The sequence below is a fragment of the Delphinus delphis genome, chromosome 4 (assembly GCF_949987515.2).
Source record: "Delphinus delphis chromosome 4, mDelDel1.2, whole genome shotgun sequence".
In the NCBI taxonomy this organism is placed as follows: Eukaryota; Metazoa; Chordata; class Mammalia; order Artiodactyla; family Delphinidae; genus Delphinus; species Delphinus delphis.
This window is the reverse complement of record NC_082686.1, coordinates 12,333,219-12,356,974: the sequence shown is the minus strand read 5'-3', so window position 1 is coordinate 12,356,974 and position 23,756 is coordinate 12,333,219. Positions and strand designations below refer to the sequence as shown.

General features: G+C 48.5%; 1 protein-coding gene across 1 annotated transcript; it reads right to left on the bottom strand.

Moving 5' to 3' along the window:
• Positions 1 to 7,411: 7,411 nt before the first annotated feature.
• CFAP298 (cilia and flagella associated protein 298) lies at positions 7,412 to 23,581 on the bottom strand. Its single transcript, XM_060010388.1, has 7 exons — positions 23,071 to 23,581; positions 20,643 to 20,810; positions 16,009 to 16,076; positions 10,579 to 10,737; positions 8,758 to 8,889; positions 8,038 to 8,133; positions 7,412 to 7,747 (listed from the first exon to the last, which is right to left on the bottom strand). The coding sequence occupies exons 1-7, from the start codon at positions 23,207 to 23,209 to the stop codon at positions 7,637 to 7,639; spliced, it is 873 nt and encodes a 290-aa protein (XP_059866371.1). The 5' UTR covers positions 23,210 to 23,581; the 3' UTR covers positions 7,412 to 7,636.
• Positions 23,582 to 23,756: the final 175 nt, after the last annotated feature.

The window sequence follows — 23,756 nt, the reverse complement described above, 5'->3', positions numbered from 1 at the left end:
TTAGAATGTGACTGCATTTGCAGACAAGGTTAAATGAGGTCATTGTTGTGTGCCAGTCTCAGCCTGCTAATAACCAATGTTGTGGCTGGACAAGCCCTTGTGGTTATTATGATTTCAAGACACAATCATAAACATTTTTTTTTTTTCCCTCCAAACATACTTTCTTTATTTCCTCCAGAGAACAGGCTTCAGTCCTCCGGTCCTTGTAAACATTTAACACAATTGGTGTGAGACCAAACTGCAATAACCATCAGGAAACTGAAAAAAAATATGTATTACAGGACCCGGAAATTACACGGCACACCTGGGGTCACACCGCAAGATTGTGGGTAGAGAGCGCGTGAGCACAGGCCAGGGGTTCTCCTTTTATAGGGGTGAGGGTGGGGGCCTAGGGTTTCATGGGCTCACTACTGCTGAGTTCAAAACATAAGAGCAGGAATTTAAAGGGAGGGAAAAGAAAAAACAAGTGGCCCAAAGTCGGCAGTTATTGAAGTCAATCAAGATCTCTAAAACAAGAACAAAGACAAAAACAAAACAAAAGAAAAGATCTCTAGAACAAAAGAGCCTTAGTGGGGAAAGGCGGCCTGGCTCTTTACCTAGTCCTGTGGCTGGCAATGTGTTCATTCAATCAAAGCTGAAATCTGGCACTTGCATTACAAAAAGGAGAAAACCTCGTTTTCAGGGCTTACACCACAGTCATAAGGGTGAGGCCCTAATCCAATAAGACTCGCGTCCTTATAGGAAGAGGAAGAGACATGAGGGATGTGCACACACAGTGGAAGGACCACGAGGACACAGAGAGAAGGTGGCCATGTGCAGGCCAAGCACAGAGGCCTCGGAAGACACCAGACCTGCCAGCTTGATATTGGCCTGTGGCTCTGTTTCCTCCTCAACTGCTTGTACATCTGCGGTCAACCCTGCTTCCTTGTCTGACCTGAGCTCCTCCACCTCACCCTCCATGCTCAGCCTCCCCAGGGAGGGGGGCGTCCAGAGCACCCCCTTGGAACCTCATCCTTGTCATGTTTTGGAAGAATGTCTAAGAGCGTGATGAAGTGTGGCAGGATGCAAACCACCTGTACAGTGTGCTTTGTGGTTCACAGCCGGAGTCAACTGGGAGTTGAATTCTGTCAAATGCCTTGTAGGCATCTATGGACATGATCGTGTGATTTTCGTCCTCGCTCCGTTAATATGATAGATTTCCTAATATTAAACCACCCTTGCAATGCTGGAATAAATCCCACTGGGTTGTGAAATATCATATTTAATGCATTTTTGGATTCAATTTCCTTATATTTTTATTTTAAAATTTTGCCTTGGGACTTCCCTGGTGGGCCAGTGGTTAAGAATCCGCTTGCAATGCAGGGGACGCTAGTTCAATCCCTGGTTGGGGAACTAAGATCCCACATGCCGTGGGGGAACTAAGATCCCACATGCCGTGGGGCAACTAAGCCCATGTGCCGTAACTACTGAGCCCGTGAGCCACAACTACAGAGCCCATGCAGGACGCTCCGGGGGAAGGGTGCCTCATTCCCCTTTTGGAAGATACATCCCTGGGTTGAGGGTAGGGTGGGTGTCTACACACCTCTGCTCCACATACGCAGCAGGAAGCTTCCCAGAGACATTTCTCTTCTATTTGAAAATGTTCTATGAATATTTGGTAAATTTTCTATTTGGTAGCATTTCTACAGCCCTTTGGAGAAACACAGGCCTGGAGGAGGCCTCCAAGAACAAAAAGAATCTGTGTGCCCCATTTCAAGATGTGCTGGGTGGAACAGATCCATTGTAAATGTTTGGCCCTAAAATGTTTTCATTAAAAAAATGTAGATGATCTATTACATATGGTGCGCTCTGTGTGATGACAGAACTTCCCGTGCTCTGCTGAAGACCCCTCTCCGAAAGTGAAAGTCCGATCCTGTCATTGCTTCCCCAGTCACAAAAGCTGTAAGGCTGACTTTCACGGAGGACTTTCGGTGGTGACAAAGGCACACACAGTAGCTTGTAAACCGAGCACTCCGTTATGCGCTGAGCGCTATCCCCAAACTGCTTCCTGTACCAGGAAAGTCCACATCCAGCCACAGTGTGTGGGAGCAGTAGCATCTTCCAGGCAAGACCAGACAGCCCGGCGGAGGGTGGTGACTGTGGACCCTTATCACTGACCCCGAGGCATAGACTTGCAAAGAATTAACATCCCCCCTACCCCACCTTGCCCGACTCTGGCCCCATCGCCCCTTTCGATAATCAATGAGCAAAAAAGGCAAAGCAGCTCTTGAATTAAGACGGGAGTGCTGTCTGTTCACTCCACATCTGCTTCACCTTCTTTAGAAAGGTGGGGGGAAGTGTCAGAAAACTTGCTTTTGCGGGGAAAGAGTCAAGATATAGTAAAACAGTGTCTCTGCCGCCAAGAGCTCTCAGTCCGTTCAGGGGACAGACATGCAAATAAAGACTGAGTTACAAGCCGCTCAGAGGGATAGATTCTAACCATGGTAGTCTGAAGCATTATAGGGAACGTACTGCTTTGAGAAAAAGAAAAATGCCCAATTCCTCGGTCTTGTTTCAACAAGCATGGGATGTCCACACACTCCGAAATTCTCTCTCTCTCTCTCTCTCTCTCTCCCCCTTTCTTTCTCTGTTTTTAACAAATTGCTATTTTAGGCCAGGTAATGTTTCCTTTTCCTCCATCTCAGCTCAGGGTGAATTTTCTCATACAGACAGCTTCAATTGAACTTTATTAGGTTAAATTATATTTGCTAACAGTCAACTTGTGACATTTATTTTCTAGACATGTGCACCAATTTTTGACTTCCTTTAGCGTAAAGCTAATAAGATACTATATTCAATAACTTAAATCAGATTTACCTCCCAGGGAAAAATCAACAGCTGTGCCACTGGAAAACTCTCTCCTCAGTTCAATGCTAAGTTACCTCTAGAAATGCCAAGCGTTTTCAGACCTGGAAATAGTTGCAAGAAAAGGTGGACACCTGTTCACGTGAGCTGAGCTCCTTTTGTGAAGGTCTAAGAGTTAAACTCGGAGCAGCTCTCAGTTTGGGGGTTCTGATTTGCATATTAATGCCCTTAGTAGTTTTACCTCCATCTCTTTTATTTTACAATAAGTGATTTAGTTACAACACAGGATTCTGAGAGCAGGAGCCACTCCCCACCTCCACAAGGCTTGTGGGGTCCTAGTTCCCCGACCAGGGGAGTCCTAACCACTGGGCCACCAGGGAATTCCCAGTAGGAGCTTTGAGTGCATCTTGTATTTTGCTGACTTACCACTGAAACATACAGTTGCTCTGAGCCTATGGGACCTGGTCCAGCACAATGCAAATAGAGACGCGAAATGAGAAATGAGAACGGAAGGATAATGCTATCATGCCTGCCTACTTTGTCTGGGGGTGGGGCTGGGGGAGGTGAGAGTAAGCAAGCAGGGAGGAGGGGACAGAGGAGGCCTGTGGGCGTTTATTGCGCTGTAGTCACCCGCTCGTAGGCGGGGTTTGTCTTGTTTCAAAACTATGCGACAGGGACGTCCCTGGCGGCGCGGTGAAGACTCCATGCTCCCAATTCAGGCAGCCCAGGCTCGATCCCCGGTCGGGGAACTAGATCCCACCTGCATGCCGCAACTAAGAGTTCACATGCCACAACCGAGGAGCCTGAGTGCCGCAACTAAGGAGCAGGTGAGCCGCAACTAAGGAGCCCGCCTGCTGCAACCAAGACCCGGCGCAACCAAATAAATAAATAAATATTAAACAACAACAACATGATGTGACAGGTGAAGGGGCAGAATGAAGGCGCAGGTACCATCCTCACCTTCATTAGCCCTGTGCTGAGGCCACCTGGGCACCTGCAGTACAACGGCCTCTCTCAACGAGCCAAGGAAAAGCAACAGAACGCGTTGGGTACCTTGGGCGGATGTACCAAGCGCACTGGGGTGGGGTCAGGGGAACGGCAGGGACACAGCTGTGGTCACGGGGCTGCTGAGCAGGGCTGCCACCCAACACAGACGGTTGTAGGATCAGGGATTTAGGCGACAAAACTGCAAACGGAGCTGCTGGTACTTCCCATTCTGCATTTCATGACGATGCTGGAACCCTGTCCCGTGGCTGCAACAGCAAGACAGCTGTAGCTGTTGTTTTCTTGGTCTGAATGCAGCGAGTTCAATCTATTCACAGTAATGATAGCCTGGGACTTGGCCTGTGGGAATCTGCTCATCCAATAACCTCTGAATCCATGCTAGTGTGGCCCAGAATCCTACGGCAAAGTGTCCTACGACCCGTGTGTGCTGGGCCTGAGAGCAGGTTGGGGTCCCTTCTCCAGCAGGGACACAACCCCAGACACTTTTTATCGCTCTGGGCAGTGGTTTCAGAGTCAAGCCAAGTGTCTGTTTGCTTAAAGCACCTCATGGGTGGGCTCACATATCTCTTTTCCCCCTTTTCAGTGGTTGGTGAAACGAAGCAGTCTTAGGACCCGTAATCCCATCACTATCGGCCTCAGAGTAAGTTAAAATAATCGAAGGCTGCCACTTGCCCGCTCTGGAGAGAGCACTCCTGCTTGGGGCCCTTCACAGGGGCGGGTTCCGTGGACGTTCCCTCCCCGATGTTCCCTAGCACGTGGTTTCGCATCTACACTAGGTATACATGGAAACTTACCGTATAGTTCGTGGCAGATTCTGGGGCAAGCAGGTGGGCTTTTAGATGCTTCACCTTGGGCGAAAGAACCTTTCTGGGCTTGGGCTTCCTTATTGGTGCAATGACGACACTAGTTTCTTCCTGATTTGGCTGTCGAGAGGTTGTAAACGAGAAAACACACGTAAAGCACTTAGCACGTTGGTAGCTGGGAAACAGCCCCGTACTCTGACATCCAGTATCGAACTTTTCTTGGGAACCAGTGACATCTCTCCTGGCTCTCTCTCTGGGGCCAGTGGACTTGGAGGAACAGAGTGACGACCCCTGGGATCTTGGGATGAAGGGTGGGCGATGGACGCAGTTTCCTGAGGCTTCACGGAGAACGGCTCAAGGCCGCCTGCCCTCAGCTCGTGGCGGCTGACTTCAAGCCTGACGGCACAGCCTTCGCAGAGCCGTTGCCAAGGAACAACGTAATCCTGTGACAGAAACACTGCCCAGGGTTTCGGTTTGCCGGTGGAAAGGGTTTTGGGTGGTGACAAGTTTTATTACAGGCATTCCTGGTCTCCCTGAAACAACCGTGTGAGAAGACAAGTTATGGAGGACAAAACCGCAGACCCAGCCTGGCAACAGACAACATGCACTGTGTTTCCTTGCTATTGATCCACAGATGTATGGGATTAAAAAACAACGGTCCCACCGAAAAGCCCAGGCCTGCCTACTTAAGCTGGTCCACAGCCGGCCATCTGGCAAGATGACTTTTGCTGGTAGGTTGATTTCTTGGGAAGTCCTGGGAGTGGCCCTTGGCTCTAGCCTCACTAGCCAGGCCACCATGGATGAGCGAGGCCACCCATCTGAGGTCACCACCACCTTCCTCAGGGAGTGGATGTGAAGTGAATCAACCCACATTAGCACAGAGTCGCCCAGGGACTGCCTGCCCCCCTTCCTTATAGACAGACGGCCGTGAAGGGGCAGCTCCAGTACTGCCCTTCTGAGGAGCCGCTACGTCAGAACGGACAGAGCTCAGGGGTTATGACGAGGAGAGGACTGTGCGTTTTACGTGAGTATTCAATAAAGGGCTGTAGTGTGATGTTAGTAATGCAGTGATTTCTGTACTCAAAAGCCAGTGGCCCTTTGGTTAACAATTTCCGGTGATTATGTGAAGCAACAGAGTAACCGTCACGGCCACAGAAAGCATTGAAATCCCATTGAGTCAAGAATTCCTAGTGATACGGAAATAGTGATTCTTAAGAAGAGCTACTGTGATCACGTGGCTTAACGTCTTCTGCAATTCAAGTACGGCTGTCACGCATGCGTGTGAACTATGCACTGACAAGAGCGGGAGCTCCTCACATAAAATCACAGGATCTTATTGCGAACTTTATATCATCCAAGGACAGAGGCTTTCCACAGAGACGTTTACAATTATAATGAAAAAAAATAAAATTACAATGAAAGTTACACCTGAAACTAATATAATATCATGTCAACTCTACTTTGCTAAAAATAAAATAATAATGAAAGTCAAAAAGCAAACAGATGCAAACTTGATTTTACAAAATTTGACAAGCAGAAGAGTAAGGTACAATCAAGACGTAGAGTCGGTTACAAGCCACGTTAGAAAAATGCTGTTTTGAGGACAGCAGAAATGTTAGTCAGTGCAGGGGCCCTAAGTAACCTGGAGATTGTGGGGAGACGAGGACAGGCTGCAGAGGGTTCTGGGAGAAGAACCTGTGTAGGGTGCTCTCCAGGGGCACTCGTCTCTGACAGGAGCCAAGCCTCCCCTCGAGGTGAGGGCACTCTGAGTGGGTCTCGCCGATGTGTGAAGGGCTGGGGGAGACATGGACGGTCCTCACCCTCTACAACGGAATCAGGTCTGGGAACCCAGGGTCCCGGCCCCGGCCCCGGCCCCAGCTCCATCCCTGTGGCTGTGCGTGTACGGGGCGCTCCAGCACCGTGGCGGGCGAGGAGCAGTGGGCACAGGGAGACCAGGGCAGGGAGCGTCCTTGTCACTTCACTCTTCCTCAGAGTGAGCATGATGCGTTTCCTCCAACTAGGGGAAGAGTCTTCTACAGACCAAATGCAGCTGGACAAGACGTCTAGGCCACTTCTGGCTGCACAATCTGAGAGATGTACTCGAGCTGCTGAGACGTCAGCATTTGCAGAGATGATGAGTCGGAGAATTTAAAAGCAAAGATGTCCTAGAAAACCAGTCAGGATGACAGGTGAGCCAACGTGGTTGTCACCGAGCCAACAGCGTTTGCATCTGTCAGCCTCGGTACCGACCTCAGCACGACAAGAGCTGCAGGCTCTTGTGAGCCCACGGGGAGAACCATCGGTTACCAGGATCTGCATTTGTTTTCAGGAAAAGCCCAGAAACTACACAAGAATTTGTCCAGTTTCAAGGTTAGTCTAGTTTGGCCACCCAATTTCCATCACAGGTACAGCCTTTACACCTGGAAGAAAAGACCAGCCAGGTCTCAACCAGGGGGTGAACTTCACCTTTGAAGCTGGGAGACACGGGGCTACAGTTAGACCCCCTGCCAGTCTCTGAAACAAGATTGAGAATTGGGCCTCTGACAGTTCCACAGGGAGGGCCCAGGAAGAATGCAGGTAAGGAAGTGACGGGCGGCCTCTAGTGGCCACTGACAGCCAAGTTTCACAGCAGATCCCTGGGACAAAAGGTACTTTCAACCTCCTGCAATACAGCAATCAGGAAGCAAAAAATGTTCGTAACTATATCTTCAGTAGTTTGCCAAAGAAAAACCTCAGATTAGTAGATAGTCGTCCTGAAATAAAAATAGTTTAGGCGGATTCTTTTGAGGATGTATTTATTAAGTTCTAAAACCTTGAATAACTTTTATTTTAAACATTCAAACTGAAAAACAACTAGGAAAACCAGAAATTTCAACAACTTTCAAAGAGAGCTGTGGGTGTCCTTTTTAGTTATTATTATTATTATTATTTTGCCAAAAGAAAGGTGAGCTAGTATTTTAGAAAGCTTCATCAACTGGTGAACTTCATCTTGGTCTCCACTTTATGTCTTTTACTCCATGAAAATGTCTTTTCAAAGCAGTGTTATCTGCCCACGGAGAATTTAAACAGGAATCGTCGTCATTTTCTTCCAGTTTCTGGACACAAACGTATTTTGCTCAGGAAGGCATTTCAGTAAAGTATTCTGCAGAACCCACGACCAACCTCCTTGCTCCCCACGTCCCCAGAAGCAGGACACCTCCAGAGCCTAAGGCAGGCGGACACCGGGCAGGGCCCCCGCAGCCCCGGCGAGGCTGCAGCTCAGGACGTGCCCTCACCACACCCTGAAGAGCCCCCGAGCTACCCCCGTGCCCAGAGTAAGGCCTGGCGGTGAGGGGGTGAACGCCCCAGGCGCCAGCTAGCTGAGAAGCCATCAGTCACACGGTACCTTGAGCTCCTCTTGTCTTCTGTGATAGAAGAGCATCAGCTGCTTCTGCTCCTCACTGCTAATGATGGGTTCTCGCGCTGGAGCTCCTTGCCCCCTCTGAAAAGACGGGGGGGACAGCAAATTGCGGACTGAGGCGTTCTTATAAGGAAGTTACAGCTCACGCCTTACAACTGCCTTTGCCGACTGCTAAAGATAAACAGGCCATGCATCTCTGGTCATCCACAGCGGATCACGAGGGGAGTCTCGCTCTGGCCCTGGGCCCTCACAGTGGAGGCTGGAGGGTGCCGTGTTGGTCACAGCCATTCCCAAGTCAGCCACTGCAGGTCCAGTGAGGGAGGGGTAGAGACAATCGTGGGGGACACAGACTGTCAGCACTTAGAAAAACTTGAGATCAGTGCTCTGGGCTGTATTTTTCATTTCAAGAAACATTTTTAGTTACTTGTAAGCCCTTTTTTTTTTTTTTTTTTGTAAGCCTCATTTTTAAAGTTGAAATGAACGCAGCATACTCTCCTTTCCCCCCAATTAAAACAAACTCCAGATACCGTCCACCGATCCATATTTCCTTCATGTTTTTGTTGCCCCATAAAGAGGACAGTTTGACTTTAAGCCTGGACCGGCAGGATTAAAGTGTCTGCACAAGAGTTTAAATCTTTCAGACTTAATGTAAAGTTTTATCAGTTTGCAAGTAAGCGAAAAATAGTGACATGTTAAAGTACTTACCCGCTGAATCTTGACGATAATTTTGGTTTTTTCATTCTTCCCCACGTAGTCCGAAAGCTTCTTTGTTCGTCTTAGCTCCTTCGCTGCCCACCACAATTGTGCCTCTGATTCTGAGATGACACTGAGTGCTGCCTGGGTTCACGGTAAGAACCAGCTTTAAGGTAGTCAGGACACGGCCAAGAGTGTGGCCCGGCCCTGTGGGCAGGGAGCCTGGCCAATGCCCCTCCCAGCATCGGAAGTGGGACAGGCTTCCAGCACCCTGCCCTCCCCTGCCGTCCCCCACGGGCAGCACTAATGCCCCCGACTCAAAGCCCTCACTCATTTCAGCACCTTTCCTGTTAGTTTCAACTCATGCCCTGACTCAGGTCACTTCTGGAAGGTGGCGGGTATCCTATCTCATTTGCACCCTCATCCATGATACAAGGTCTGTCTTAGGTGGATTTTTAGGTTACTGCCAGGGAAGAATACGGGGATCCTGCTGGGTGTTTAAATACAAAAGCCTCTGACTTACGATGGTTCGATTTATGACTTTTTGACCATATGATGGTGTGAAAGTGATACGCATTCAGTAGAAGCCATGCTTTAAATTTTGAATTTTGATTTCTTCTCGGCCTGGTGATGTAGAGTACGAGACTTTCTCGTGATGCTGGGCAACGGCAGTAACTTGTGATCGCCAGAGTCATCAACCGATACAACTGTCCGTACCGGACAACAGTTCTGTTCTTCACTTTTAGTACAGTATTCAATAAATCACACTATTATAAAACGAGCTTTGTGTTAGATGACTTTGCCCAACGGCTGGCTAATGTAAGTGTTCTGAGCACGTTTCAGGTGGGCTAGGCTAAGCTATGATATTTGGTAGGTTAAATGTATTCAATGCATTTTCAACTTATGCTGGGTTTGTTGGGGCATAATCCCATCATAAATTGAGGAAGAGCTGTAGAGGTATAATGGGGCTGTTCGTTTGCTTCTGCATATCCTGCCTATTTAAGATAGCTCAGAGAAAAAGATACCGTCCCACAGGATAAGGAATGAAAAAATGAGAAAAACAAAGGAAAGTGGAACATAAAGCTAAGAAAATAATAAGGAGCAAGAGGTAAGGCTAGGGGCTTCCCTGGTGGCACAGTGGTTAAGAATCCGCCTGCCAATGCGGGGGACAGGGGTTCGAGCCCTGCTCCGGGAAGCTCCCACGTGCCGCGGAGCAACTAAGCCTGTGCGCCAGAACTACTGAGCCTGCGCTCTACAGCCCGCGAGCTACAACTACTGAAGCCCGCATGCCTAGAGCCCATGCTCCGCAGCAAGAGAAGCCACCGCAATGAGAAGCCCGTGCACCGCGACAAAGGGTAGCCCCTGCTCGCCACAACTAGAGAAAGCCCACGTGCAGCAACGAAGACCCAACGCAGCCAAGAATGAATGAATGAATGAACGAATAAATAAATAAATAAATGTATTGGGGAAAAAAAAAGAGATAAGGCTAGAACACAAAATTCCATGCAAAGGGACCGATACGTTTGGGTAGCAATAGGCACGAATTAGGGTTTTGGCTTCCCAGTGGTCAAAGAAAATGGGACTGTTTTCAGTTACTCCCTTGTCTCTTGCCACCCCTGTGTGTGGGGGCCAAGCCCTCAGCCAGGAGCACGTCCTCGCGGTCCTCCCCTGAATTCACAACTCTGCTCTGAAGCCTAGTCTAGCGAAATGGAAAGCTGTGTATGAAGCAACAAACTACATCAGCAGAGAAAGGTCAAATCGGAGGGGCTGCTGCTCTTTGGGGGCTGGGGGAGGGAAGGAACTCACCTGGAAGAAACCCCAAGAGCCACATACCTGACTCCCCGACAGATCTTCTTTATTTTCAAATTCCATCCGGATAGGATCGTATGGCGGCAACCCCATGGGATAGACAATCATCACTGCACCTCGAAGCTGGTCCAAGGCGTCTTTCACCATCTCCATGGTAACGCAGACATTGGCTTCCACGTGTTTCTGAAAGTGATAACAGGCATTGTTATCTATGATGCAGCTGATCGATTCAACAAACCTCAATCAAGTTCTTGTACAAGACCCGTGCCAGATACTGCCAGAGCGACAGAAAGAATCGGACGGCACTCGCTACCAAAGGGACTACGGTCTATTCCTGGGGCTGAGCCATGGCCACCACGACCTCGGTTATAAGGCAGGATACGAGCGGCACCAAGAGGGGTGAAGTGCAGAGGACACTCTGAGGGGAGGAACCCCAGTCCAGCGGTACAGATGCGAGAGGGCATCAGGAAACAGGGCAGAGGGGACGGCATCTCAGGGAACAGAGTGCTTCGGGACAAGCAACGGCAAAGAAAAGCAGGTCACAGCTAGCAGCCCACGCAGCTCGGGGAAGGGAAGGCACTGCTGGCCGGCCAGGCTGGAGCCTGTTTTGGGATGGCCGTGAACGCCAGGCTGAGGAGTTAGCATTGACAGTGAGGCAATGGGCAGCGAGTGGCTTCTCTGGGAAGAAGTGGTGACGCTGTGAGACTCATCTTGCAGTGGTTGTAGAATGGACCCGGGCGGGGGCAGACCACGTAGCAGGCTCTGAAGAGTGCAGAGAAAGGTGTGACGTAATCGAGAGTGTATCTGGTCTTTGCCCCCCGTTCCTGGCGCAGAGCTTCAAAAACCCTTGGCATTTCCTGAGTGATAGGGTTGTCATTATTCCTAAACAGCCCCCTCTGACCAGACCTGTGTTCATGCTGACGAGGTGATCCACGTGAACCCCTGGATAGTTTGGCGAGGGGTCGCCCCCCCAGGAAGCCCAAGCTGGGACTAGCAGGTTGGAGCTTTCAGACACCCTCCCCGCACCCCCATCATCACCACCTCTGGAGAAGGGGATTGGAGAGGAGCTCAGTCATGTGGCCACTGATTTAACCAATCAGGTCCACACAATGGAACCCTGATAAAAATTCTGGACGCTGAAGCTCAGTGGAGCTCCTGGATGGAGAGCACACTGAAGGTGTGCAGCCGGGGTCCACGAGGAGGAGAGGCCACGGAGGTTCTGCACCCCCTGCCCCTGGCTCTAACTTGGCTCTACGGGTCTCTCCCATCCGGCGGTTTCTGAGTTGTATGCTTTGTAACAAAACTTTACAACAAAATAGGAACTACAGCACTTGCAGCGTGTTCGGTGCGTCATTCAAGCAAATCACTGAACCTGAAGGGGGGTGGTGGGAACCTCCAAACCTGCGGCCAAACCAGACAGAGGGCAGGTCACCTGGTGCCGGAAGTCGGGCGAGTCTGGCTGAGGAACTCACCCTTTAGCTTGCGGGGTCCGTGCCAGCCCTGGGTAGTTAGTGTCAGAGCTGAGTTACAGGCCCCCCAGCTGGTGTCTGAACACAAAGGCTATCAGGGGAGCTTCCCTGGTGGCGCAGTGGTTGGGAGTCCACCTGCTGATGCGGGGGACGCGGGTTCGTGCCCCGGTCCAGGAGGATCCCACGTGCCGCGGAGCAGCTGGGCCCGTGAGCCATGGTCGCTGAGCCTGCGCGTCCGGAGCCTGTGCTCCGCGACGGGAGAGGCCACAGCAGTGAGAGGCCCACGTACCGGAAAAAAAAAAAAAAAAGGCTATCAGGGGAGCCTTAAATAAAGTGGTGACCGTGGAAATGAAACGAGGGGTTGGATTTAAGATGCATCTTAAATCCATGGGAGTGGACGGTACAGGACCAGACTTAAGGCATACGAGTGACAGAGAGGAAGTGACGAAGGTGACACTGAGCCTGGATAACCGAGACAGCAGTGGCTCTTAGTAGAAATGGAAAGTCTGCAGGAAGTGCTTCCTCTTGGGTAAAGAACACAGGGCAGAGGAATCAATGAGTTCAGGTCTAGAAAACTTGAGTTTGAAGTGCTGGTTGGACTTTCAGGTAGAACCTTCTAGAAACCAGCTGGAAACTCAGGTTGCAAGTAAAGGAAGATGCTGGGGTAGAGGACAGAGATTTGAGAGTTATTGTGGAGAGTGGAATCTGTATTTGGCAGAGAAGATAAAATGCCGAGGAAGAAAGAGCAGAAAGAAAAGAGAAGAGACTCAGGATAAAGTACTTTGAGAAACACCAAATTTAAGAGGCAAGAGCCAGAGAAAACAGCAACCAGGAAGCCGGGAGGGAACCAGGAAAGAGGAGGCTCATGTACGTGGTCGAAAGACAGAGAGGAGTCCAGGAGTCAGACGGGAAAAGCCCCTGGATTGCAGGAGGGGGGTCACTGTTGGTCCTGAGGCGGCCATTTCTGTGGCGGAAGAAAACAGAGGCCAGGTTCTGAGAAACCCGGGAGCATCTGGTCCGAGGATCTGGGGGCCTCTCCTTCGGGAAAGCTGCTGGGGGCGGGAAGATGGGGGAGGCGAGTGTTGGGGGGGCAGGTGGAAGGTTAAGCTGCGGAGGATTGATTTCAGGCTAAGGTAGGAGGCCCGAGTGTGCTTACAGAGCAGATGCTGCCATAGGACAGGAGAGCCTAAAGGCATTATTCCTCCTGGGTTTCTAGAAGGGGGGATGCAGACCAGCTGGAGTGGGGGCAGCAGCGGAAGTGGGAGAGCCCAGGGGCAGGAGACACTGGTCAGTTTCGAGGGAAGAACGAGAGAGATGCAGGAAGAGACGGTTTGCAGGGGGGACAGAAAACCGAGGGCTTACGCCAGACGGCCTCGACCTCACTACCAAAGCAGGAGGCAGATCTGCCACCACGGAGAAGGTGAGAGGGCAGGAGCCCAAGGAGAGGAAAGGTCTGAGACAGGCTGGGGGGAGGGCCAGCGGGCCCGCAGTCCCCATGAGGTCAGAGCTTGCTCAGCAAAGGAGGTCAGGCCAGGAGCACGGGCCACGCAGAGACCCGGAGCCCGGAAGAGGCCACCTGGGGCCCCGCTGGGCTGGGAGGCAAGGCAGGGGAGAGGGGTTATCGGGAACCCTCGGCACGCTGACAAGGGGCTGGGGGGCAAGGGCGGGGGCAGGGAAGGGTGGAGGATCCTGCACTACGAGGGCGACATCAGGGCCCACATCTGAGACGGAACCGCTCTGAGTAACTGTGAGTTATAACCTGACCGAGCTGTAGGCAAGTGACACGGAAGGGAGGTGAAAATCCTTGCTTCCGAGGAAATGCAGGAGTCCCGTGACCTGGTGCAACACGGATCATCAGCGTGGATGCCCAAGTCCCGGGGGGACCGGGGACCAGGCAGCACCCGTGGCCTGAAGCTGATGCACCCCAGGGAAGACAGAATGCCCTGGAGGCCCAGATTTAAACTCTCTAAACCTACGTTCTCATCTGTAGGACGGAGGTAATATTCCTGCCTTACCTACTCCCAGTGCGGCTTGTGAAATTGTTTCCAAGTCATACATCCTCATAAATCAGGCCTTCCCAGGAGGGGCACATGCCGTAGAGACGGTGTGACGATCTCCCGGATCCGGGGTCACCGGAGGGAAGCTGTCCCACTCGGAGGGCTCCACCCCCCACTACCAATATATGCGGAAAGGGGGCGCCACGGGGTCATTTTCTACAAAAACTCCACCAATGTCAAGGGCGGTGATTCCCCACCAGATGCCATGGTTGGGTAACAGAGAAACTCACGGTGCGGCCTCAGGACGACAGAGATTCCCCGCTGTCCTGGTCTCCCACTCACAGCAGAGGGTGGGTCCCAGGAAGAGAGGCGGCATGGACACCATCGTCCCACCCCAAGGAGCCCCAGTTTCGATATTCCACCGTCTTCCACTCTCCCCCTGAGGAACCTGAGCAATGGAGGTGGAGTCCCAGGCCCAGGGCCAAGGGACTGGTCACAGTGGGGCTGCTGGGACCTGAACTCTTCCTTCCTGCTCGCCCAGTGGGTTCTGACCCACAGGGCTAAGTGCCCCCCGCAGGGCAGGGTCTAGGGAGGCGAGAGCGACGCCGGCTGCATTTGGGAAGCAGCGTGGAAGCCCCGGGTGAGAAGTGAGGCCTGGCCACCCAGGAGCTCTGCAACTTTGGGAAAATCGCTGCAGCAAAGCGACTGGAGCCCCTGGGAAACCTCTCTCTCTCAACTATGACATGACTATGTAAAAAGACACACAGGCAAAGGGAAGAAGTGATACAAATGAATAGGAAGGATACCCACAGAAGCAAGAGTGGGGAGTGAAGGGGGCGGAGCAGGGTCCAGGCCACTGTTCTCCTAACGTGCTCTGAGATGTGCCCATTTGACTAGATGTTACTAGCTATTATCCTTTTAAAAAAAGGTGCTGCAGTCAAATGCATTTTGCGAACATTGGATCGAACCGAAGCCTTCCTTGTCGGCTTTCCCAGAGTCTTTCCTATATTAACAGGCAGAAGGGCAGCCTTTCCTGAAGCACTTAAAGGATTCGTTAAGAGCTTGAAGAATTCGGGAAATGTTGGTTTAGAAATAACAGTTATGCCCAGTGCATTGAGAGGAACAGAAGAAAAAGCAGTTATCTAGTGAGAAGGCCTGCAGTGGCGGGTGGGAGCAACTAGTCCCAGCGACACATAAACAAAAGCGACTGATAAAAACATTCAATTCTTGAAAAATCCTTAAATTATTCTCCTCCAGACTCACAGTATAGGCATGTCAATGGTATATTTCTCCTTCAATGAAACACTTTTTGTGTAAATACTTAAGACAATTACAAAAAGCTAATTCGTAATAAACACATGCTGTGCCAGTCAGGAATCTGTAGATCCGGCATGTGGTTACAACGTTCGCATCTCCCCGTTCCACTTTCATTAGTTCTTAAGGGTTACAGACTACAAAACATAAAACGGACAAGCAGTACGGGTTTACTGTGTAGCACAGGAACTTATCGTTAATACCTTGTAATAACCTAAAATAGAATATAATCAGGAAAAACCACAACTGAATCACCACGCGGTGCACCTGACACTGACACAATACTGTAAATCAACTATACTTCAACTAAAAAAAAAAAAAGTTAAGGAAACAAAATCATATACGCATCAATTCATACGTGAACCACATTTACACAAGCCGATACCCATTTCTGTCAGACCTGAAAGAACTGGGAGGATTGAGGACAATTATGAAAAGGAAAAGCTAGGGCCCACCCCGAACATGCTTGTTTCCCTTGCCTCTGGAAGGAGGAAGGAGGGAAGGAGGGAGGGGGAGAGAAAGAGAGGGAGAGAAAGAAAGAGAGAGAAAGGAAGAAAAGAAAGAAAGAAAGAAAAAGAAAGAAGGAAAGAGAAAAGGAAAGACAGAGAGGGAGAGGGAGGGAAGGAGGGAGGGAGGAAAGGAAAGGAAAGAAAGGCTTCATTTAAAAAGCTAACCTTCGATATTATTGCTTTGGCTTCTTCTATAGTCTTCTTTAAAACTTGCTTCATCTTTTCATTTGGAGCTATGAAAATAAAAAAGGGAAGGGGGAGAGAGACAGCCATCTTTAAAACTCTTCTTAAACATCTTAATCCCTTCTGTCTGCGTCAGGGAGGAAGTGAGATGAGAGAAAGTATAAGAATGGAATTCAGATGAGGGATACAGGAGAGCTGGCTGTAAGAAATTAGGTAAAAATCTTTCAAACTTCATATGCTGAATAAATAACATAGCCATTGAAAATACTAGAAATACAAAACTGTATTAAAATAAAAGTGATTAAGACAATCTTGGTTAAAGATGAATAATGAACTGGTAAAAATAAACTGTTAACTCTTCTTACGAGTACCATTCGTTTTTTCATTCATGCAATTCCTCCTAAAAAGCAAAAGATCTCTCCAAATTGAGAATGGGTTTAGGTATGAAAAGATGTGGAAGACAACCAACTATTTTCTAGGTTAACGTTCAAAAGAAACAATACTAGAAATTCCTATTATCTTCAATACTAAAAAAACAAATTTCTGAGCATGCAAAGGCCTTATAGGGACACTTTATTTCTTTCGCTCCTAATAGTGTTTTAAGGGCATAGTAGATACTTAGGTGTTTGTTGACTGATCAATTATAGTCTTTTATTTTATTTTTTTTTTAAAGAATCCATGATAAACTTTCTTCATTTATTTATTTGGCTGCATTGGGTCTTCGTTGCTGCGCGCGGGCTTTCTCTAGTTGCAGCGAGTTCGGCCTACTCTTCATTGTGGTGCGTGGGCTTCTCATTGCAGTGGCTTCTCTTGTTGCAGAGCACGGGCTCTAGGCACACGGGCTTCAGTAGTTGTGGCACATGGGCTCAGTAGTTGTGGCTCGCGGGCTGTAGAGCACAGGTTCAGTAGTTGCGGTGAACGGGTTTAGTTGCTCCGCAGCATGTGGGATCTTCCCGGACCAGGACTTGAACCCGTGTCCCCTGCATTGGTATGCGGATTCGTAACCACTGCGTCACCAGGGAAGTCCCAATTATAGTCTTTTTTGTTGATGTTTTTGTGTTTTTTGCCGTACGCGGGCCTCTCACTGTTGCGGCCTCTCCCGTTGCGGAACACAGGCTCCGGACGTGCAGGCTCAGCAGCCATGGCTCACGAACCTAGCTGCTCCGCGGCATGTGGGATCTTCCCGGACCGGGGCACGAACCCATGTCCCCTGCATTGGCAGGTGGACTCTCAACCACTGCGCCACCAGGGAAGCCCCTATAGTCTTTTAAATGGAGTTTTTTATGCAGGTTAAAAGGGATAAGAAGCTATCAAAATGGGTTATCATCCCTTTTTCCTTCCAGTTCCACACAAACAACCATATACTAAAACAAGAGGAATTTCTTCAGTGTGCTGGTGTGTCCTAAGCTGCTCTGTACAAGAGAGACATGTCCTCAATTCGAGCGGAGACTGTTGGGCTGACATTTATTTCCTCCTTCCACACAGAATCTCTAAATAAACCCTGATCTAAAAACTATAACAAAACACACCCTTCAATACATTATCAATGATTATCCCCTCAAACGATTAGGTCGAACCACATGAAAATGCCAATTTTCAATCACTTGTTGCCTACAAAAATGGTAATTTCTTTTTTTTTTTTTACATCTCTATTGTAGTATAATTGCTTTACAATGGTGTGTTAGTTTCTGCTTTATAACAAAGTGAATCAGGTATACATATACATATGTTCCCATATCTCTTCCCTCTTGCATCTCCCTCCCTCCCACCCTCCCTACCCCACCCCTCCAGGCGGTCACCAAGCACAGAGCTGATCTCCCTGTGCTATGCGGCTGCTTCCCACTAGCTCCCACTAGCTATCTACCTTACATTTGGTAGTGTATATGTCCATGCCTTTCTCTTGCTTTGTCACAGCTTACCCTTCCCCCTCCCCATATCCTCAAGTCCATTCTCTAGTAGGTCTGTGTCTTTATTCCTGTCTTACCCCTAGGTTCTTCATGACATTTTTTTTTCTTAAATTCCATATATATGTGTTAGCATACGGTATTTGTCTTTCTCCTTCTGACTTACTTCACTCCGTATGACAGACTCTAGGTCCATCCACCTCATTGCAAATAGCTCAATTTCATTTCTTTTTATGGCTGAGTAATATTCCATTGTATATATGTGCCACATCTTCTTTATCCATTCATCCGATGATGGACACTTAGGTTGTTTCCATCTCTGGGCTATTGTAAATAGAGCTGCAATGAACATTTTGGTACATGACTCTTTTTGAACCATGGTTTTCCCAGGGTACATGCCCAGCAGTGGGATTGCTGGGTCATATGGTAGTTCTATTTGTAGTTTTTTAAGGAACCTCCATACTGTTCTCCATAGGGGCTGTACCAATTCACATTCCCACCAGCAGTGCAAGAGTGTTCCCTTTTCTCCACACCCTCTCCAGCATTTATTGTTTCTAGATTTTTTGATGATGGCCATTCTGACTAGTGTGAGATGATATCTCATTGTAGTTTTGATTTGCATTTCTCTAATGATTAATGATGTTGAGCATTCTTTCATGTGTTTGTTGGCAGTCTGTATATCTTCTTTGGAGACATGTCTATTTAGGTCTTCTGCCCATTTTTGGACTGGGTTGTTTGTTTTTTTGTTATTGAGCTGCATGAGCTGCTTGTAAACTTTGGAGATTAATCCTTTGTCAGTTGCTTCATTTGCAAACATTTTCTCCCATTCTGAGGGTTGTCTTTTGGTGTTGTTTATGGTTTCCTTTGCTGTGCAAAAGCTTTTAAGTTTCATTAGGTCCCATTTGTTTATTTTTGTTTTTATTTCCATTTCTCTAGAAGGTGGGTCAAAAAGGACCTTGCTGTGATTTATGTCATAGGGTGTTCTGCCTATGTTTTCCTCTAAGAGTTTGATAGTTTCTGGCCTTACATTTAGGTCTTTAATCCATTTTGAGCTTATTTTTGTGTATGGTATTAGGGAGTAATCTAATCTCATACTTTTACATGTACCTGTCTAGTTTTCCCAGCACCACTTATTGAAGAGGCTGACCTTTCTCCACTGTACATTCCTGCCTCCTTTATCAAAGATAAGGTAACCATATGTGCGTGGGTTTATCTCTGGGCTTTCTATCCTGTTCCACTGATCTAACTTTCTACTCTACCCAGCAAGGATCTCATTATTTGATGGAGAAATTAAAACCTTTACAGACAAGCAAAAGCTGAGAGAGTTCAGCACCACCAAACCAGCTTTATAACAAATGCTAAAGGAACTTCTCTAGGCAAGAAACACAAGACAAGGAAAAGACCTACAATAACAAATCCAAAACAATTAAGAAAATGGGAATAGGAACATACATATCAATAATTACCTTAAATGCACATGGACGAAATGCTCCCACCAAAAGACACAGATTGGCTGAATGGATACAAAAACAAGACCCATATATATGCTGTCTACAAGAGACCCACTTCAGACCTAGAGACACATACAGACTGAAAGTAAGGGGAAGGAAAAAGATATTCCATGCAAATGGAAACCAAAAGAAAGCTGGAGTAGCAATTCTCATATCAGACAAAATAGACTTTAAAATAAAGACTATTAGAAGAGACAAAGAAGGACACTACGTAATGATCAAGGGATCGATCCAAGAAGAAGTTATAACAATTGTAAATATTTATGCACCCAACATAGGAGCACCTCAATACATAAGGCAAATACTAACAGCCATAAAAGGGGAAATCAACAGTAACACATTCATAGTAGGGGACTTTAACACCCCACTTTCACCAATGGACAGATCATCCAAAATGAAAATAAATAAGGAAACACAAGCTTTAAATGATACATTAAACAAGATGGACTTAATTGATATTTATAGGACATTCCATCCAAAAACAACAGAATACACTTTCTTCTCAAGTGCTCATGGAACATTCTCCAGGATAGATCATATCTTGGGCCACAAATCAAGCCTTGGTAAATTTAAGAAAACTGAAATTGTATCAAGTATCTTTTCCGACCACAACGCTATGAGACTAGATATCAATTACAGGAAAAGATCTGTAAAAAATACGAACACATGAAAAAAAAAAAAACACATGGAGGCTAAACAATACACTACTTAATAACTTAATAACCAAGTGATCACTGAAGAAATCAAAGAGGAAATAAAAAAATACCTAGAAACAAATGACAATGGAGACACGATGACCCAAAATCTATGGGATGCAGCAAAAGCAGTTCTAAGAGGGAAGTTTATAGCAATACAATCCCACCTTAAGAAACAGGAAACATCTCAAATAAACAACCTAACCTTGCACCTAAAGCAATTAGAGAAAGAAGAACAAAAAATGGTAATTTCTTATGGTTCATCTATCACATTTAAAAGCTAGCTGCAACTTAGAGCAAGAAGACAGATGCCTTCTTCTCCACCTAATTCATTCTGGATTAGTGTTTTACAAGTAGTTATATGGTGCAGTATTTTATAAGTTTGTATTTATAAGTATTTTATTAGTTTGTATTTATAAGTATTTTATGATTTTTTAACTTAAAGAACTGCTTTCGTACTTATCGCTATACTCAGGCATACAGAGAGAAGAAAAATGCTGAATTACCTTGTCCATTCCTTCGTCCAATATCATCCTTTTTAAATACTGAACCCGCACTGGGGACACACTTTTCACCCCATTCATCCTTTAATTTCAAATCTTCAATCTGGTCATCAGTCAGTCCTTGCATATTGGGAGGGAGAAATACGCCATGTTCTGCTAATTCTTCCATTTCTTAAAAACAAGAGAAAGTTAGACAATATGTATGGTAGTCATCATCATAAAACCTTACACCTCATTGGAATGTAAGCTCCCTAGTGGTCGGGGGTCTTGCCCATTGGCTATTTTATTTAACAAACACTCTGATGCCACTTGCTATGTGCCAGATCTGTCCTTGCCCTCTGACAAATGCTCACCAATTTGTCCTAGGTCAACCGATGCAGAGAGTCTGGGTGTTTACCCACCGTTCACAGGCTACAGGTTCTGTGCTCTCACCCACTGTGCTATGTTATACTTCCCGGCACTCAGGAAGCACAAATTCAAATTCATTGACAGTCTGAATACACATCCACATAGGGAGTTATGGTTTTCCAAGTGCGTTCACATAGCGTATCTCATTTAATTTAACCTTGAGAGGTAGGCCAGACCGTTATCAACATCCTCATCTTCCCTAATTTGCAGCTGTATCACCTGAGGCTTGCTCTGGTCACACTTCAACTACTGTATATAAAACTTTATATAAATACTTTATAAAGGATTTATGTACATCTGATCATTGGGGAGGATATAAGGCAGCTCATGCCCTTCCACAGTGGCAGAGACAAGATCTTGATTTTCTAGTATCATGTTCACTATTCAGATGCATGCTTTATATTTTTCCTGTTCCGTATATATTCACCCCAAAACGAATCCACATTTCAACCTTGCAAAACTGTCTTTCTTTCTTCTCTTTCCTTCTCTCTCTCTCTCCCTTCTTTCTTTCACATGAAGGAGGTAGGTGGAGCTAAGTCTTCCCATAGCACTGTGTGAAGACACTAGATGGCCTGTAATAATAAAGTACTATGGAACAAATGGTGGAACTTAATGGGCTATTTATGCGATACATATTATCTCTCTCCCCACCAGACTGTAAGTATCTGGGGGTCAAGGAGCTGGTCTCATTCATCCCTGTCTTCAGTGGGCATAGCACTGGGGCCTGCCTGAATCACGGCTGATAACAAGGACTGTAGACTAAATGAATGGGTTGGGTTTTTTTTTTGGTCACGTCGCATGGCATGTAGGATCTTAGTTCCCCCACCAGGGATCGAACCCGCGCCCCCTGCAGTGGAAGCGCAGAGTCTTAACCACTGGACCACCATGGAAGTCCCAAATGAATGGGTTTTAAGTTCACTAACATGCCTGAACAATCAGCACCACATTTCAATGGATAATTTCATAGAAGAAGAAGTTGAGGCCCTTTTCTCCCCAAATGCTTTCATTTTAAAATAACACTTAATCGAGCTTGTTTTGGAGTCAGTAAATTTTACTAAGAAACTATACATATGACCCATAAAGGTAGAAACCATGACGCTTAAGGAGTTCTCCATGGTACAAAAATCACGTGGTATAACTATAGACACAATCACACCCTAGAGCACACCTGGAGTAGCATCCTGTCAAGTACTGCGCTGCCTAATGTGGCAGTTACTAGCTGCACGTGGCTACTTGGATTTAAGTTGAAATGCAATGAAATAAAAAACGCAGTTTCTTCGTGGTGCTCAACGGCCCCCTGTGCTTAGTGGATACCTTACTGGACAGCACAACCTGGGAACATTTTCCATCGCGGTGGAAAGCTCCCTTGGACGGCACTGCTCCAGAGTGTCGAGAGGACAGTGACCAAAACACTGTAACAGGAGAATCAGGCTTTGCTTCCTGGAGAAGGGAACACCAAGAGAGGCAAGAACACCGAGGCTCTCTCACTGTTTCTCACCTCTGAAGGCCATCCCAAAGGTGGGGGGCTCACCACCGGAAACTGCTCTACCTCCAAAGTCTCAAAATAGGAAATTCACTTGTAAAAAACGGCCCAGTGGTCGTGCCACCTCTCACACTTGTTGAAATCCACTACACCGGCTCTTGGGCCCAAGCTTCCGGCTCCCTCCTGTGCCTCTTGCCTCCTCTGTACAGGGTTTATTTCGGTTTGCTCACAGCGCCCCAATCCCGGCTCCCAGACCCTGGGGTGCACCCTCCCCGCCGGCTCCGGGAGCCTCTCCTCGCGGTCCACCAGCTCTTGAAGCATCTCTGGCGAACCCCGCTGTCCCATTTCAAGCCCGGCTGCCGCATATCTTTGCAAATCTTCACAAACTTGACCCTCGGCCCCAGCCTGCCCGAAAAAGCCTCGCTGGTCCCGCCCAACTTCGTCCCAGATGGCCCAGTTTCTTCTTCCCTTCCGGGGCCCTCGCGGTGCGGGCCCCCACCCCAACCCAGCCGGCAAACTCGCCGCGCCGCCGGGCCGCACCTGAGCAGACGCGCTGCACCTTGAGCCGCCCGTTGTAGACCCGGGCCACCTGCACCGTGAGCTCCTCCAGCTCCGTGCTCCCCGGCGCCTGCAGCAGGAACTGACTCTCGTCGCCCCGCTTCACGTGCAGCAGAACCATGGTGGCTCCGGAGGTCCCGCCGAGGAGGCGAGAAGGCCCAGGATGAGCGGCGAACAGCGACGACCGACCGACTAACTGCCGCTGGGAGGCGGGAACCCGGGGCTCCGGGGCTCGCGTTGCTGGGGGAACTGCACTCGCTCCCGGAAGTGGCTGTTGCCAGGAGCAACAAAGAAACAGTCTGAGGGCCGCCGCTCAAGGTCACACCCCGAGGCTGGGGCGGAGACCTCGCCCTCCACTCTCGGGAGCAGGTGCTGGCGAGCAAAGATCCACACAGTCCGGGAAGGCCTCCGGGGCCCGCCCGCACCCGGCGAGCCGGATTCGCCGAGCCCTGCTCCCGGAAGTGGGTGTCGTCAGGGCAACCCTCAAACAGACCAGCCGGCTGAGTGGAGCGCTGGCCGCCCAGTCGTCTCGCCTGGGGCCCAAGATTCCACCCAGGGAGGTGGGTGGGTGGGAAAGAGGTTGCTAGGTCGGGGATGGGTGGGGTGGTGGGAACCCACAGGTGCCCAGCCCCGCAGCAGTCTCCCCACCGCAGCTCCGAGCCTCGGTA

Bases quoted from the DNA above. Each gene is read 5' to 3' on its own strand.
- CFAP298 (XM_060010388.1), bottom strand. From the start codon at position 23,209: ATGGTTCTGCTGCACGTGAAGCGGGGCGACGAGAGTCAGTTCCTGCTG. The intron at 16,077-20,642 runs GTAATTCAGCAT...TTATTTTCATAG, and splicing joins TGGACGAAGGAATGGACAAG to CTCCAAATGAAAAGATGAAG. The intron at 10,738-16,008 runs GTTAGCTTTTTA...TATCACTTTCAG, and splicing joins CCAAAGCAATAATATCGAAG to AAACACGTGGAAGCCAATGT.